The following is a 17,770-nucleotide window of genomic DNA, read 5'->3' as shown; positions in this document are numbered from 1 at the left end:
GGTAGTGGAAGAATTACAGGTAATCCAATGCATTTAAATTACAAAAAACAAATTCAAGCAAAGATCATAGTAATTTAACAAGTTTCTTTTCCTATATATTTACAGTATTTATTTATCTATTCAATTCTCTTGATTGCCATAAAATAATTTCCAAACTCTGGATGACTGTGTAAATACCAGCCATAGCATGGGAAATATGATCCACCTTTGGCACTAAGAACCTCAAATCTTTTTTGTTGTCCCATTAAATTATCCAAAGTTTTATAGTCGATGTACTTTTCTAAATGATGGGTTCCTACTGGTACAATTCCTAACATGTATTCCCCCATGAATATTGTTGTGAACCAGCTAACAAAATCCTTGTTAATAGTAGATAAGAATAGCAACCCATCTTTTTTCAAATGTGATAACCCTTCCTTCAAAAATTCACCCGGTTGGTCAACATGCTCCAAAATTTCAAACATTGTCACTACATCATACATCTCATCCTTATTCACACTTTCCAAAGCTTTTAACTCGTAAGTGATTTTGTTCTTGATTATCGGGTCAAGATCCTTATGCTTTCTGGCTATTTCAACAACCTCGCTTGCTAAATCTAACCCATTAACTGATTTCACAATTGGTAATCTCGCCAATGATTCGCTAAGGATCCCCCCTCCACATCCAATATCAAGACACCGTAACTGTAACTTCTCATATTCTTTAGTACGTTTTTCTTTTTGGTCTGATAGGATTTGCTCACTAATTTCTTTTGGAAGCAAGTTCAAATTATAGCCCGGGACATATACTTCTTCTCCTTGGGGTGTCGATTTATCATTAAGTGATATCGAATTGGTGATATTTTGCTGAATAAAATCCATTCGCACAAGATTCATTTTGTGAAGAATACGCTGGGGACCGTTTATATCCCACCAACTTGCAGCAAGATGATTAAAGTGTTTCGTTTCCTCATCAGCGCTAACACTATATTGTCTCGTGTATGAGGATGAGAATGTAACTTTCCCTAAAGTTCCCTGGACCTTAGGTATTTGGGAAACTAAGCTTTTTGATAATTTTAGCATTTTCTGTTTCTTTGATCCTATTTCATTCGAAATACTGTGTGTCAGTTTGTTTCGACGTAATGATCAAGGTCATTACGCTTGATTCAATCGAGTCTGCTTTGCCAAACACACCCTGTAAAGAAAAAAAAACTATTGCATTATTATACGCACGTGATAATCTCGCTAAGCTTGCGTACTATTTTGCAACGCTTTTGAAGCTTCAATACTCTTATTGTCCTCTGGTTTTGCCTTGATTGTTTTCTTAATAAGATATTTACCACTTAACCCACTATACTGATGTGTGATTGCCTAGTTTGTGTGTCTCTGAAAGATTCCTCGTAAGGCTTTAAAATGCCGGTAGCTCTTACCCTGCTAAAAAATATCTGACAAGAAGAAATAAGTAAGTACCAAATCAATGGAATTAACAATTTTTGAATCATATGTTTACTTATATATTATCATAAAACAATTACTCAATGGCACCAAAAAAATTACAGAGATATTTTCCAGGGAAAGCGCTCCATGAATCTGGATCATCGGATGAAGGAAGTGATTCAGAATCATCGGATGAAGGGAGTTCTAAAAAGATAAATCAGAAACCACTGCTAGCAAATAATACCGCGTTCAAAATTATAAATATTGACAGTTCGAAAAGTGAAAAGACCAAAGTGTTAGCTGATTCTGATAGCGATAAGAGAGAAAATAAACAGCTAGATGAAAGTGAACTGGGAAGTGATAGTGAGGATCCTGATGATAGTAATGATTCTCAAGAAGTGAGTGATGATAGCAATAGTGACAGTGACAGTGACAATAATGACAAAATATCGCAGCTAATCTTTGTATCTAAATCTAAAAGAGCGCGCAAGAATCTTGTACCTCAAAACGCAAAAGATTCTGATGGAATCAAAGACAGAGCATTGAATTATATCGAGCATCAACAGCGCACGGAAGCTGAGAGTCGAAAACTTATTAGAGAATCATACAGTGAGGATACTGGAGGAATAGATGATACTGATGATTTAGATCCAGAGCTTGAAAAGCGACAATGGGAACTTCGAGAATTAGGGAGATTAGCAAGAGATAGAAAAGAATTGGAGTTAAAGGAGAAGGAAATGACTTCTAGAGAAGAAGTCAAATTGGGGAATGCATTGAAAGGGGAGTGAGGAGGGAATTATATTTGTTTATAAAATATACCTCAATTTATACAAATAAACGTATTACAATCTTTTTAGAAATAGGTCCATTATAATGCATTCGCTTTTACTAATGACAGCATAGGCCAATTGTAGTTGTCCTTTTGGGTAAAATCATGCTCTTAAATACACATGCGTGAAAATAGCACCAAATAATCGAATCCTATGTATAACCATTAAAACCATATATATAAAGAAAAAAACAATCATATAATACAAAAGTAAATAAATACAAAATATAACTCGCTAATCCAAAAAACCAGGAGGCACACCCTTAGCTGCTCTTGGTTCACCGTGTCTTGCAAATACGTAAGCACCTTTGCCATCTTCGAATGTGCACCAAGAAAATTCACCCTGTTTGATCCTGTCAATAACCTTATACGCCTCAACACTATTGTAAGGAATACCAGTTCGAGGCTCAAAATACAATGCAGGTTTGCCTGTAATGAAACAGGTCTTCCGCTGGCCACTTGGTAGATAAATAGATGATGGGGCAGGAGTGTTGATATTGATCTCCTTCACTGCCTCTTCCTTGGTATCATTTTCATTATCCAATTTGCCAATATCTTCGGTGACACCAAGTCTGGGAAACTTTGCTAGCTCTTCAAATTCGCTATGTTTAAGCTCAGCATAAGGTATAAAAAGATCGCTCTTACTGGTTGTTACAAGCTGAGAATCAGTAGCGGAGGAAGACTTGATGTGTATAATACGTTCAACTTTATTGGAGCGACGCTGTGCAGGCCAAAGAGATTGTGGCCCAAGTATCATTAACTTAACTTCTTTCGGGTTTGAAAGCTCTTTAGGATCCTCAAAATTCTCTAAAATCAAATAATCTCTGAACACCTTGAGAGCTGGACCTTCATGCTTGCGAGGCTCTAGTTCTGGCAAATTCGTAAGAATATTGTCAGCAAACGATACTTTTTTCTCATTATCTAGTTCTCCTCGATCATCTACAGCTCCTTTCTCCGTTTCCGTTTCTTTGGAAATTTCAATTGGTTCATGTTTTGTATCACTCGCCTTCACTTCAGTACTCGTATTAGCTTCAAGTAGTTTCTCCTCTTCTAAGCAGGCGTCCAGTTTCTCATCATGTTCTTCACTTTTTATTTTCTCGTCGAGCATTTTTGAAGTTCCATCTTTGAGATCTTCAGCTGCCATATTCACATCTTTTTCCTTTTCATCCAACATCGCTTCATCATTCTCTTTATCTAAACCAGCGTCCTCTTTGTTCTTGTTTTCTCTGCTTTCAGTATCAACCATCATGGAATGATCCTTATCTCCCATGAAGTTCTCAGCCTCTGGATGAATAGGAATGTTTTTCTGATCTTTGAAATCCACTTGATTTCCATTTCCCTCGTCTTTGGCATCGTTCTCTTCGGCAATGTCCTCAGTTTTTACTGTGTTATCCTTTCCTTTTCCTTCGACCTGTTCCTGTTCTTTATTCAATTTCGTCGCCTCCTCTTCTTGTTCTTTCTTTAATTTCGCGGCTTCCTCTTCTTGTTCTTTCTTTAATTTCGCAGCTTCCTCTTCCTCTCGTCTTCTTAACATTTCAGCTTCTCTATTTCTTTCAATTTCCTCAATTTCTGTTAGAGTTTTACCTAGTTCAATCAATCTTCCTCTTTCTTGTAGCTTTCTAAATTCTTCTTCCGCTTTCAACTCATCTAGTTCTATTTGCTTCTGCTTCTCTGATTTTCTTCCTCTTTTATCCTTTTTCTTGTTTTGTATTTTCAAGATTCTCAATTCTTCTGCCTCTTCTTCCGCAGTAACATAATGTATGTTACTAAAAAATCGTACCACGTTTACTAACTCCTTTTTGGCTGACATCATTTGAGATCTTTTTTGTTTCTTGATGATCTCTTGTTCTCGAAATTGGGTCAATGATAACACGTTCTGCCTTTCAGTTTCAACCGCTTCCAATAATCTTTCTTCTTGAGTCATAATATGGACTTCCTTTTGTAGCCTTGGTTTCATTGATGCTTTTCGTTTTTCAGATTCTTTCAATTTGTTCACCAATTCAATTTTATTCTGGACTGCTGATCTTCTTGTGGATGAGCGACGAGTCTCTGACATTAAAGAATCAGCTGAGACTCTATCATCTAGACTCTTTTTCTGTTTCTTATTTGTTAAGCTTTCTTTTTTAGGGCCATTGATTTTAAAGGATGCGTGCTTCTTTTTTGCATCTTTCCGTTTCTTTAGACGTTCTTGCTTCTGTAATTCTTTTTCACCTGTATCCTGTTCTTCTTCACTTGAGCTCTCATCTGAATCACTAAATACTTGATCTGAATCATACTCCCCATCATTTTCATGTTCTAACTGTCTCTTAGTACCTCTCGGCTGTTGATTATTTCCAGTACCAATTCGCCCTTCTTTTTCCTTGTCATCTCTATTTTCATTTTCTTCCATTTCTTCGTTATCATCACCTTCCACTTCTTCCACTTCCCCGTCTTCTTCATCATTGGATTCATCGTTTAAGCTAAATTCATCATCACTTTCATTCTCTTGGAACAATAAGTCAACGTTTTCATCATCTTCATCATAGTTCAAGATTTCCTCAGCCTGAAGAAGAGACTTCAATCTTGATCCAGCATTAGATCTTCTGCTTCGAGTTGCAATCAAACTTTCGGACTCCTCTAAAGGCATTATAGGTGAATGTTTTGATTGCCTCTGGCCTTGAATTCTTGGGTCAAATGGCATTCGATATCACTAGAAAAAAAAAATAAAGAAAATATAAAGAACGCGCGCGTACTAAAGATTTACCCTGCGCGAACACTTGAGTGAACATGGAATGACTATAGTCATGATATATCATGAGCCACGCTCAAAAAGTTTTTAATACAAGTGTACAGGCAATATCACAATTTAAAGGCTGTTAGTTGAACCACTATCCAAGTGTGACAACTATTAGGAACAAGCTTGCTATTTCAACAATTGAGTGGTGCGATTTCTGATTTTTTCCAGTTTATTATATATATTGATTGACATTTACAGTGGGTTGACTATATAATTACAAGCATCAATTAACAAGCAGAATAGTTAGAAATAAAGGTAATGATACAATAATAACAGTGACAGCGGTAAATAAAAAAACAAAAAATAAAAATCAAACAGATTGTGGTATTGGGAAGTTGGCACCGCCGTAGGATGTTCCTTCAACAGAATTCTCTTTAAAGGCGCTGACAGTTTCCTCTTATCTAAGATTTTTTTTTCTCTCTTTTTGGCAAACTCAATCTAAAGACTTGGAGTTTTCTTCATTTGTGTCGAAAGACTTGGTTGAAATTTTGGTTGACTTGGCTGCAATTTGAACTGCCTCGGTTGGAGCTTCAGTAGACTCGTTTGGAATTTCTGTTGACTCAATTGGAACTTTCATTGACTCAGTTGGAACTTCTGTTGATACGGCTGGAACTTCTGTAGACTCAATTGAAATATCCAAATCTAAATCCTCGCTAGCAATCCCTAACTTACTATGAGTATGGTTACCAGCACTTTCTGATTCGAAAGAAGTAGTATCAGTTCCAAGTTCTGTATTTTCATCAGCATTGTTTTCTATCCTTTCCACAGCAGCAGAAGCTTGATAACCACCAATAGTGACAGCTTCACTACTGTTTTCAAGAGGGCTGGTTACAGTCTTTTGAGATTCTTCCAGTTCATGAGTGCCATCCACAGTTTCAGAGACTGTTTCGTCAAATTCTGAAACTGCCTGACTTGGTTCTTCTTCCTTCAATAAATCACCAATAGCTTCCGAGTCTTCCTGTTCTTTCTCCGGTTCTATAGTTTGGCTCAAATCTTCAATATTTGAAATAGAAACCTCTGACTCAAAATTCGTTTCGGCTTGTGCTTCTGCTTCCGGAGTTTCCGTAGTAGCAAAAGTTACACTTTCTGTTGATGTATGTTCACTACCATCTTCGTCGTTGACAACGATAAACTTGGTGACAATTTGTTCAGGCGCATCATAGATCTCAAATCCATCGTAATAATAGCCGTCATCATCATAATAATATTCAATATTGTCAGACTCCAATTCGGAAATTATTTCCTCGGGGTCTTTTGGCCTGGAGAGCTTTGCTTGAATGTACTCCTCGTCATCAGGTTTACCATCAAGTAGCACTGTGAGCATTCTTCTTCTTTCCTCTTCCAGCTTTTTAACAGATTCATTGATGCTTTCTTTATCCTCAATTAATTTTTTTTGTCTCTCCTTTTCTTGTCTAATTTCTTCTTCACTCAAGGTCGGATAACCATTGAATTTATAATATCTTCTAATTCTTTCATTCTTTTCAAATTCTTCACGGAATTGAAAAGCCAAATTGGCTTGTGCTCTTAGAATATCCAAATATTGATTAGACTCAGACATAAGAATCCCGACAACTTTATCTATCTGGCTAGCAATATCATGCGCAGGTTGTAAATTAGGTTGATATTCATTAAGCTTGTTACGGGTTTCCGATAAAGTTTCCTTAATTTTGTAGAACTCTTTGAAATTCTTCCAATTCTTAGCATGGTGAATTTTGATCTTCTTCTGTTTCTTTTTCTCAAGCTCCGATTCGTACAAATCCTTTTTTGACTCATAGAAATTAACAATTTCTTGAGAATCCTGGGTTCCTTCAGCCGCAGGCTCGATAATCGAGTCAATATCAAATAAGAAACTTCCATCATCGTCACTAGATGCGGTAGAATCTCTTTCAAGATATTCCACAAACTTTTTATCCCATTCATCCAAGAGTATATCACTAAATTCTTCAAAAATTTCCAAATTTCTGAATTTCAAATTATTGAATTCTTCTAAAATTTCATAGAATCCGTTTTCAATAACACTCTTCATAATTTCTCCTTTTTGCTCAATACCACCTCTAGCCTCTGAGAACTGCTCTCTAACGGTCTTTCTATCCACTTTTTTGATAACATTTCTATTATTATTGCTTAAAGTAATTCTTTTTAATAAACTTGAGGTAATAATATATTCACCAGGCGAGAGTAATGTAAATTTATTAACATTATGTTCATCCTCTAAACCGTAGACTTCACCAAATGATGCCTCTATGTCAACACCAGCGATAACATATTCTAAAAAGAATTCCCTGTCTTCAAAATCAGGGTCATTTTTGGCTTTATAGAGCAAAGAGTTGTTGTAACCTAAGTCATTCATATAAGAGATCTCATCAATAAGTTCCAAATAATTATCATAATTCAATCCATATGAATCAATGGCATCATCAGGATACTCTGTCTTAAAGTACTTCAAATCTTCATTTTGGGATTTAGATTTTGGTTCCTTTAAAGAATCGGCGTTAATTATGAAGTTTTCTTTATTCAAAAAGATATCTGCTGAGTCAATTTCGCGAATGGATTTTTGTATTTTCATGTAGCCTTTATTGATATAATCATTAAGATTTCTGAGATTAGATTCCAACAACGGTTTGAAATTTTCTTGAACATAGTTCTCCTCAAATTTCAAAAATTCACCCTGAAAATCTTCGATAACACTATCAAAAGTACTAGAAACCACTTCTTGCCAAGTTTGAATTTGTTTTTCAACAGGGGTTAAACTTGAATCTAAGTCACTCTTAAGGAATTTAGCGGTTTCTAGACTATCAAGACTTGAGGAAGTTGTATAAGGTTCGGAGGTCGCGAAAGAAAACGCCGTGGCAGTTCCGAGACCCGCAGCATATGTTGACATAGCATATTTAGTCAATAAAGCAGACAATCTATCAATCTCTTCATCCAAGGGGTCAGAAGTCAAGAACTCATAGTACTTTCCGACAACGCCATTATACGCATTAATGAAGCCGTAGTAAATTTGAAGAAAAAATTCCACAATTAAATTTTCACCTCTATCATTCAAGTAATAAGGTCCAAATAACAGTTGAACATTTTCACAGATACACTGCAAAGCTGGTTTCAAATAACCGAAAATAATTTTCGAAACAAGAGACTTAAGAGCGAACAAAGATTTAACACCTAATGGGATGACAATTTTTTGGAAAAATAAGAGAACCTTCTGAACAGCAAGTCCAGCATAATAGTTAACCGGAGTTTCAATTAATCTAGCATAATACAAAACCCTTGGATAAATGTAAACTGTAAATAAATTCTTAAAATAGGTTTGGAAAGATTCCACGAGCTCATAAAACTTGCCTTGAATACTTGGAATCAAATTATGTGTGACTTGGGTCCTCATCTTATTATAATATGAAGGAATTAACACATGATTAAAGTGGTAGATTGATCTCTTGAAAGTAGGTAATAGAGACACGTAATAAGATATCCTCAAATTAATAAATGCCCTCCAGAATTTCTCAAGAACATAATATTTGACAAACCTTAAGTATGGAGCAACATATAAATTCCAATTGTATGAGACCTTTTCATAAATTTTTGTCAAAGATGATTTGCTCTGAGCAGCAGCAATTTTACTGTACTTTCTGACGTGAGGCGATAATATGAGATAGAGATCATCAAGGTAAGATTTTGCAATGTCAACATGGCGTGAAAGATACTTTTCGTAATGGTTCACAACCCATATCAAGACTGGTTTGATGAACTTTTGATAATTTGATTTCCAAGCTTCATAGACACTAGTTTTGATCGGATCAACCAAATGTTGGTTCACTGGGGCAAGGACTTTCTCATTAAATAATTCATTCTGGTAATGAGCTTTTTCGTAGATCATAGAATAGCCGGTATAAATGTATGAATAACATGTACTATCTTCTATGATTTGCACATATCCTTCATATTTATCTCTCAAGTCTATGAATGTAGGATTAGAACTTATACATTCCTGAAATTCAAGTACTAAGGAGTTTTTGTTAAAATTCAGTTTAGCATCATGAAATGAGAATAGAAACAAGTTCCCTAATAGTAGGAAAAGAAAAAACTTTTTGTAAGAAATCCGCGCCATGTTTACCAGTGTGGCAAATTGTCTTGTAGTAATGATGGTACAAGATATTTGTCGCAGAAATTATATTAGAAAGTAAGCATGGTAATTAAAAAAATGTTACGAGCCCGCACATTTGCTAGCAACTATCATCTCATATCAAGTAGTTGGGGCTACAAGGGCTTGTATATATTCTAGTTAATTAACATATCTCAATTATAAATATCGATATATAAATATAGTCAAAAATCTTATTAATTTTGCGAATTTGCTTGTTATTTTTGGCATAATAACCTATTTAAGGTGAATGTAAAATAATTTTGTAGACTGTTCGCCGGGTTATGGCATCTTAGAATATAGAAAATTTTTGAAATTTTTTTTTTCTTGTTATTATCTAGTGGTTCTATAGATGATATTTTAATTATTTAAATAATTAACCATGTCCTCAATTTACAAAGCTCTATCAAAAAGCTCCGGCGCTAACTCAAACAAAGATGATAGAAAGAAACACATAAACAGGCAGAAAGTCTTGATCATCTCCTCTAGAGGGGTCACTTACAGACACAGACATTTGATCAATGACTTGCACGCTTTGATGCCACATTCGAAGAAGCAAGCCAAAATTGGTTCCAAAAAGAATTTATTTGAACTTAATGAAGTTGCTGAATTGTATAACTGTAACAATATTGCCTACTTTGAAACCAAGAAACATCAAGATTTGTATCTCTGGTTGACCAAATCCCCAAATGGTCCAAGTTTGAAGTTTTTTGTTCAAAATATGAGCACCCTTGATGAATTAAATTTCACTGGTAACTGTTTGAAGGGTTCAAGACCAGTTTTATCATTTGACAAATCATTTGACGAAAACATTGCTATGCAGTTAACCAAGGAAATATTGATTCATACTTTTGGAGTACCACCAACTTCCAGAAAGATTAAACCATTTATAGATCATGTCATGACCTTCAGTATTGTTGATGGAAAGATTTGGATTAGAAATTATCAAATCAATGAGCAAGTTGTTGGTAGCGATTTAAAGAACGATGATTTGGATGAAAAATTAAGTAATGATGAAATCCAGTTGGTGGAAATTGGTCCAAGAGCTGTTTTAACCCCAATCGTTATACTAGAAGGTGCCTTTTGTGGTCCAAAGATATTTGAAAACAAGCAGTTTGTTAGCCCTAATGTTGTTAGAGCTCAACTTAAGAATCAACAAGCTGAACAAGCCAAGTCCAGACAAGATTCAGCCCTCCAAAACAAGATCAAAAAGAGAGAAAATGTTTTGAAGGTTGATCCATTGTCTAATGAAGCTTTATTCAAGAAAAAATAGTGTTGTTGTATATTACAGTAGGTAGAATACGAATTTTGGTTAATTTTGTCTTTTTCTTGAAGGAAATGTAAATATTTTTTAGTTTTGCACCCAGCAGAAAGCAATATCATATATCATCAACTCCCCTTGTTACCTAGTATTGTGGGTGGGTATTTTCTGTGAAAATTCCCTAGCCTGAGCCTCGACTGCCATGATTCTATTGGAACCTTATTTCTTTTGAATAATTCCCTTTTTGTACATGTAAGTCACATTCTCGCCCACATATAACATCAAACTATTTTTCATGGTCCTAAATGTGTGAAGTTTGCAAGAGGCTGGTTGTTCAGTCCTAGAGGTGTGTATTTTGAAACCCTCTGTAGATTAGTATCACCTCAATTTTTATTGAAGTAACTTACAGTGTACTCCAGGATGAATTACCTAGATAAAAGCTATCTTGAATCAATATCGGTCGAAAATATTTAATAATTTTTTCATTCACTGCTATTATGGTGCTTATTTATAACATTGGAATTTGTCACAATCTCCCCAAAGCTATCACGATATGGTTGAACTACGTCGTCCTCAAATCATAAGATTAATATGTTGTGGTATACTGCACGCTTGATATACTGACAAATCATCTTTTGCTTCAAGTAACAATTGGATTTTTGAGTTTTTTATTTTTTGGGACTGAAATTTTGTCTGATATATCATATATTTCGTTGAAAACCAATGATTGTTTCTCATGTTCTTCATGATAATTGCAATTATCACATGCATGTTACCGTATGTGTATGTTGTGCTATGTATGTATGTTGTGAGGTGTCTGCCGTTTTTGTGCCAGGAAATTTCAGACACGTTAGTGAAAATAAAACAGAAAAAAAAAACTACAGACATAGAACACAGAAGGTTGAGAGAAGATTGTACCAGCCAATTCTAGCAGGTTTATTACACCTTTTGAGCGTCTTATATTTGTTGGATCCCATTTATTGATTCTAGGTAACACCTGAACGTTCATTAATTTTATTGATCACATATATTCAGTTTTTGCTAGGTTACCACGTAATATATAATATAAGCATATCAACAAGATGGCCACTACTACTGCTCCAGTTACTTCAGACGTTCCTGAACCATTTCAACCAAAGAGTTATGTTGGTTTCAGTACCATCACAAACCAAATTGAACATCGTTTATTAAAGAGAGGTTTCCAATTTAATATCATGGTTGTTGGTCATTCAGGTCTTGGGAAAACCACTTTGGTTAATACTTTGTTTGCCTCTCACTTAACTGAATCTTCTGGAAGAAAATCTGCCGATGTCCCTATTGAAAAGACTTCTGAGATTAAGGTGACCTCCCACACTTTGTATGAAGATAACGTGAAATTGAACATAAACTGCATTGACACTCCAGGTTTTGGTGATCAAGTTAATAATGACAGATGTTGGGAACCAATTATTGAGTATATCAAAAAGCAACATTCCCAATACTTAAGAAAAGAATTAACTGCGCAAAGAGAAAGATACATCAAAGATACTAGAGTCCATGCTGTTTTGTACTTTATTCAACCAAATGGCCATGGCTTGAGACCTTTAGACATTGCGGTGTTGAGAAGATTATGTGAAAACGCTAATGTTATTCCAATCATTGCAAAGGCAGATTCTTTGACTATGGAAGAAAAGGCAAAGTTCAAAAAGATTTTACAAGATGAATTTGCTTACCATAACTTCAATATTTACCCATATGACTCGGAAGATTTATTAGAGGAAGAAAAGAACTTAAATAGCGAAATCAGATCTTTGATCCCATTTGCTGTTGTTGGCTCAGAAAAGGAAATCACAATCGATGGTAAAGTTGTCAGAGGAAGAAGAACTAGATGGGGTGCTATCAACGTTGAAGATGTGTCGCAGTGTGAGTTTGTCTACTTGAGAGACTTCTTGACCAGAACTCATTTGCAAGATTTAATCGAAACCACCGCTGTCGTTCACTACGAAGCTTTCAGATCCAAACAATTGATCGCTTTGAAAGAAGGTACTAGAACTACTAGTAAATCCAAGGCAGATGAAAAATAATAGTCAGAAAGTCTTTTTTTTTTCTTTATATAGTTTTTTTCCTCTCCGTTTTGTTTATTCCATTTTCTTCAATTAAGTTCCTCGTTTTTTAAAATCAAGCTTCAAATTATTCTATGGTGTTTTTTTTTTTGCTCCTCTTTTTATTTTTTTGCTCATGTTAGATACGTTAACAGCATCAATATAATAATTCCGCCTTCAACAGATGTCGTTCAATAATATACTGAAGAAAAACCTTTCAGGAATATGTTTCTTGACTTCGTGAGTAATAGTCATTTAGGTTCTCTGACATGCTCAATTATTAGCAGAGATATATAAGCTAGATCTTACTTATTTCGTTACAATAATCAAATTACATAAAGTACATCAGTCCAAGTCATTATAAAATATTATACTAACCATTTAATATATACAAGAAAATGTATTGAAAAACCGTTTCCCTTCATCTAGGCTAACAAATCACATAAATAGATCAAAACTATTTTTCAACAGGCAAAGTCTTAGGACGACGTTCCAAATATTCTTCCTTTTCAACGTGCTTTAATTCGTTGAGGAATTTTCTTTTACCTGGATAAAGTATTCTTTGATCCACTGAATCCACTGATTCTTCAGAGTCACCAACCTTCATAACTTCCTTTTCTTGGTCAGGTTTTGAAACTTCTTGTTCATTCTTAGCAGCATCTAACTGTTTCCAGTATTTTCTGATTTCACCAACACAATTCATGCACAAGGTATGGGCTCTTTTATAGTGACCACATGAAGGACATCTATTCAAATTATTCAAGTGTTGTAATTGCTTTTTTCCTGGGGCCAATTGTCTTTGTCTCTTTTTCTGATGAGACACCTTCTTTTTTGGGGCAGCTCTGAGAATACCATCCCATAGAGAGAGGGCGGATTGAGTTCCTATTTCGATGGAGTTCTGGATCCGTTGCTTCAACTCATCAATTTGACTTGATATTTCATTTTCTTGGGCATTTGATGACGCTGGAGATCCTTGCAAAGTTATGGATATTTCAGGTAAACGAGGGAGAAGAGAAGATATGCGAGGGAGAAGGTTAGTAGCAGCGCTAGATCTCAATCCGGCCAAGTGAGAAAGCTCTATTGATAAAGACATTATTTATCCTAATCTATGTTCCGTTGGATAACCTCTTCCAACAGACTTTAACCACTCTCTCACGATGAAAAAAAAAATAGGAAAAAATATAAAAAATTCACACCTATAATGTCACGTGCAAATTAACCTTCTGGGTGTTTCATTCAATTTTAACTTAGTGGTCTTAAAAGCAATGACCACTTCAATGCATGGTATATATTTTTGTTCAATTATTGACATGCCCTTTTTTAGGTATGTTTGAGTCTGTATAATAATTGGCATGAGGGTTTTGGCAAAGTTTTGGTGAGAATGTTGGGATTCATCAGAGCTCCAAATAGAATGGAACTAACTGCTTACCCTGCTGTACGCATTACAATTATCACAGTGCACAGCTAATACAAATGCAGCACGTATACCATAATTACGGCACCACCATGAAATTAGAATGATTCTTAAGCAAATTGCATTTTTTTTCTGGGCTGAAAGCTTTTTCCATGTCAAAATTTGAATAGCCTTTTGTAGTATTTTTGAGCCTTATATGGGTTTTTGACATCTTATACAGGTTAAATGGCCTAACATGACATGATAATGTGGTGCAGAAGGAAATCTTTTGAATGAAAAAGATAATGTTCAAAAATACCCCCAGTTAGATATCTGAAGTAAAAGAGAATGATGTTTTCGTGCTTCATTTTGAGATTGAGGCTTTAGTGTAAAATCAATACAACTTTAAACCTGTTAGATCTAAAAGTAATTATTGTCTGAAATACAACAAAAGTGCTGAAACCCTACTAGAAGAGCTTGGGCTGATTATTAAATATTTACTTGTTTATTTCAGTTCGTCTTTTCATTATTTCGGTAATATAAGTTGTTATTATGAAGACGTATGTAATATCCACTGCTATGTTTTTTCAAGACAGCTTCAGACTCTATAAAAAAAAAAAAAAAGATTGGATTTGGGCATATCTTTACATATGCAAGACTAAAATAGATAAGCAATAATTGAAATTAACGGAAAAAAAGATGGAGTTAAAATTATAGGAAACTTACTGAATATATATATCAACCTGGGTAAATTTATTTATTAGTTGTGACAATTTAACACATCTATTTACAATCTTAACTAGCAGTAGTTTCGATTTACTTACAATTTTCTTTACTTAACATGGAATTTCCTCCATACTTCTGCGTGTCTTCCTCGATGAAATTCTTCATGAAATTCAATTCTGTAATGTGGGGATCCTTAGACATTTTACGCACTTCAAGAAGTGTATTATGGTATAAACATAAGCAAGCACTTTGTAAGTTATTATGTAATATATGACTAATAATTAAACTCCAAATCACGTTTCCACAACAGGCATCTTGAAATGACTGCAATAATTTTTTAGATAGATGAGTAACGCTCATCCACACCTTCTTTACTCCATTTACAATAATAACCATATTAAAGAGGATATGAATCGTTTGAAACTGTTGAATATTAGGCTTTGTAACCTAAAGCTCGCCAGAAATGAGTATGGAGATCACAATGGTAGAGTACTTTCAATAATCAACCACAACATGTCGCCTACCAGAAATATACATACGGATAATTTTTCACGTCACTTTACCCAACAGCTAGTCAAATACGCATACCCTGATTATTCAAGACTCGGAAGTAATTATTCAGTATTAACAACTAGACCATTTTCTTCAAGTATTGGGACTACACAGAAGGATGTTGATATTCTCATAAAAGAGCTTGAAGACTCGGCCATTAATAATAAGAAGCTTCACGATCTTATTATTTCGTGGGCAAGTAGCATGTCAAGAACACAAAAAGAAGATCAGACAGTGGATATCTATGAGTTTTTCCAAAATTCGTCCAAAATTTCGGATTTTGTTATTGAATGCTTCAAAAATCCACAAATAGACGCAGTTACTTTGTCGAATTTGTTACTTGAAAATTTGACGAAGTTTAATTTTTCTATTGTTAACAAGGTATTAAACCATGTTTCCATAAATGATCTATCTGTACATTCTATGTCAGAAATTTTGAAATCAAACCCAGGAAGAGCCAAGCCATCATGGGAGTTTTTCCTCGAATTTATCGAACATAATGACAAATTAAAAATGACACTGATTGATAATGAACTGATCGATGCTCAAATGGTTGCAAATCCTGTATTTAATGCCATCATTGAAAACTTGATAAATAGCGATGAGAGCTCTAAGGTTGAAGAAGCTCTTAGTATTCCAATTGCTTCAAAGATACTTTATTTATTCCGAAATTTCAGATTTCAGATCACTGAAAAAGTCAAAGTGGACAAAGTGATCTCTATGTTCAGTGAATCTCATATGCTATCGTTATTATTGGTTTCAATCACAGATCAAAAGAAGTTAGCTAAGTTACAAATCTCTAAGGACGAGATTTTTGAATATTTACGCAAAGAAGTCAAGACGAGAGGCACGACTGAGGATAAGATTGAGGACTTGGTTTTTTCTTTGGCCTATATGGGCCAAGCTATTGGGTTGGACCTCAAATCTGATGTGAGCTTCTCAAATAATTCCTTAGCCTTGTTCAAGAGATTCATAAAAGACAACAGTGAAGATGGAACCATTAATACTATCGGCACTTCTGCAAAAGTTAGTGAATTAGATAAGAAAATTGATGAAATAAATAAGAAATTTGATACTCTATCTAGTAATAGTCATTCCAAGAAACTTGAGCTATTTAACAAGGCACAATACTCCAAAAGTGAATTTCTTTTGGGCTTTTTGAATCCTCTAATTGAAATCTTGAACTCAAATATTCAAAATCATAAGGATAAAAAGAATATTGGAAAAGAATTAGCTCAGCTCAAATCAAATATTTTGTTGCTAGAAGCGGTTGAACTCTTTAAACCTGACGATTCACTAGTGGAATTGAATTCGTCTATTATTTCTTATCCAGATCATGCTGATAAATTGAATTTAACAGGTTTGTTAATTTCCGTATATCATGCTCTCAAACATGACCTGGATTCTGCTGCTAATAAAAAGTGGAACCAGTTAGCATCAATTTTTGTTCCCCAAGCAGTTAACTACCTACACAGTAATATTGCAGATCTTGAAAAGACTCAACTGAAATTGGCAATTGAAGAGATACATAGCCTGTTGACATGTTTGAGGCTTTTAATTATCTTGAACTCTGAGATTAACTTCAGTAATAGCGTTGATTTTTTTAATAATAACATAGAGGCATTCAAAAGATATGATCAATTAACACAAAAGGGCACAGTCCCAAATACTCTCTATTTCTCAACATGTTTCTACATGATTGATTCATTGATCAAAAGTGCCCTCCTACGAAATGAGCGTGAATTGGCTTATGTAATCTACGAGAAATCCATGGAAAATAAACTCATACTTGAAGAGAGTGAGAGTGAAAAAATGGAGTTGAAGAAAAATTTTAAAAAGTTTGGTGATGGGTTAGATGAAGATAAGAATATCCAACATTTCAAGAACTATGTGTTAAATGATATCAGGTCAATTAAAATTTATGAATAAACTATAAATTTTCTAATGACAATTGTGTGTCACAAAAATCACAATAAACTTTTCAATACAATTACATTATTATCATGAGTTTTCAATGCTGTGTAGATTTATATTCTCGGCATCAACCTAGTTAGATATACATACAATATTATCAAAATTTCCTCAGAAGGAGCTCAGCCACGAGAAATCACGAAAGCACAACCTGATTTGGATATCCTGTAGAAAATCACACTATTCAATTTATAAATAATACTTATCATCCCTTTTCAGTGGCACCATATACCTTAAAAAGAAATAAAGTAATTCATCCCAATGTTAACTTAATTATTCGTTCCACTTTTATTATTATTATCATTATTGTTGGTATTTCCCTTCAGATGAGGATTATAGAAGGAGCTGAAAAAAATCATGAAAATACTTACTCCAAAAAAATGCGAATTCTGTGGATCGAACACAGGACCTTTAGATTTCAAGACTTGAAGAAGAAGATGCTTCAGTCTAACGCTCTCCCAACTGAGCTAAATCCGCTGACATTTAAAATTGTTAATATTTATTTGATCTGAGGTTGTTTATATTGTGGTACCATTCGGTTGGTATATTATATTTATACTCTTCACTATATTCAGTTATTAGCAAGTTTTTTTCTGTATAATATTAGCAAATTGCTGAAGAGAAACTC

The 17,770-nt window shown here is 34.5% G+C and overlaps 8 protein-coding genes across 8 annotated transcripts; 4 read left to right on the top strand and 4 right to left on the bottom strand. All coding sequences in view use genetic code 12, as the record gives it.

The window, feature by feature from the left end:
- Positions 1-116: 116 nt before the first annotated feature.
- On the bottom strand, positions 117-1,061 carry COQ3 (hexaprenyldihydroxybenzoate methyltransferase; the record flags this gene model as incomplete). The annotated part of the gene is made up of 1 exon (XM_064995986.1): positions 117-1,061. The coding sequence occupies one exon, from the start codon at positions 1,059-1,061 to the stop codon at positions 117-119; it is 945 nt and encodes a 314-aa protein (XP_064852058.1).
- A 455-nt stretch (positions 1,062-1,516) lies between these two features.
- On the top strand, positions 1,517-2,203 carry SPP381 (U4/U6-U5 snRNP complex subunit SPP381; the record flags this gene model as incomplete). The annotated part of the gene is made up of 1 exon (XM_064995985.1): positions 1,517-2,203. The coding sequence occupies one exon, from the start codon at positions 1,517-1,519 to the stop codon at positions 2,201-2,203; it is 687 nt and encodes a 228-aa protein (XP_064852057.1).
- A 276-nt stretch (positions 2,204-2,479) lies between these two features.
- DASC09_023810 (Vps72 protein) lies at positions 2,480-4,924 on the bottom strand (the record flags this gene model as incomplete). Its single annotated transcript, XM_064995984.1, has 1 exon — positions 2,480-4,924. One exon carries the CDS (start codon positions 4,922-4,924, stop codon positions 2,480-2,482), a length of 2,445 nt encoding a protein of 814 aa, XP_064852056.1.
- Positions 4,925-5,453: 529 nt separating this feature from the next.
- SHE10 (She10p) lies at positions 5,454-9,125 on the bottom strand (the record flags this gene model as incomplete). The annotated part of the gene is made up of 1 exon (XM_064995983.1): positions 5,454-9,125. The coding sequence occupies one exon, from the start codon at positions 9,123-9,125 to the stop codon at positions 5,454-5,456; it is 3,672 nt and encodes a 1,223-aa protein (XP_064852055.1).
- A 415-nt stretch (positions 9,126-9,540) lies between these two features.
- Positions 9,541-10,431, top strand: BRX1 (ribosome biogenesis protein BRX1; the record flags this gene model as incomplete). Its single annotated transcript, XM_064995982.1, has 1 exon — positions 9,541-10,431. One exon carries the CDS (start codon positions 9,541-9,543, stop codon positions 10,429-10,431), a length of 891 nt encoding a protein of 296 aa, XP_064852054.1.
- A 1,070-nt stretch (positions 10,432-11,501) lies between these two features.
- Positions 11,502-12,482, top strand: CDC10 (septin CDC10; the record flags this gene model as incomplete). The annotated part of the gene is made up of 1 exon (XM_064995981.1): positions 11,502-12,482. The coding sequence occupies one exon, from the start codon at positions 11,502-11,504 to the stop codon at positions 12,480-12,482; it is 981 nt and encodes a 326-aa protein (XP_064852053.1).
- Positions 12,483-12,957: 475 nt separating this feature from the next.
- Positions 12,958-13,593, bottom strand: MRPL32 (mitochondrial 54S ribosomal protein bL32m MRPL32; the record flags this gene model as incomplete). The annotated part of the gene is made up of 1 exon (XM_064995980.1): positions 12,958-13,593. One exon carries the CDS (start codon positions 13,591-13,593, stop codon positions 12,958-12,960), a length of 636 nt encoding a protein of 211 aa, XP_064852052.1.
- Positions 13,594-14,964: 1,371 nt separating this feature from the next.
- Positions 14,965-17,100, top strand: MRX12 (Mrx12p; the record flags this gene model as incomplete). The annotated part of the gene is made up of 1 exon (XM_064995979.1): positions 14,965-17,100. One exon carries the CDS (start codon positions 14,965-14,967, stop codon positions 17,098-17,100), a length of 2,136 nt encoding a protein of 711 aa, XP_064852051.1.
- Between the last annotated feature and the right edge of the window lie 670 nt (positions 17,101-17,770).

This window comes from Saccharomycopsis crataegensis (assembly GCF_037102585.1).
Source record: "Saccharomycopsis crataegensis DNA, jcf7180000000075, whole genome shotgun sequence".
In the NCBI taxonomy this organism is placed as follows: Eukaryota; Fungi; Ascomycota; class Saccharomycetes; order Ascoideales; family Saccharomycopsidaceae; genus Saccharomycopsis; species Saccharomycopsis crataegensis.
Note: the sequence above shows the minus strand (reverse complement) of the source record. Positions and strands in the feature narration are given on the sequence as shown.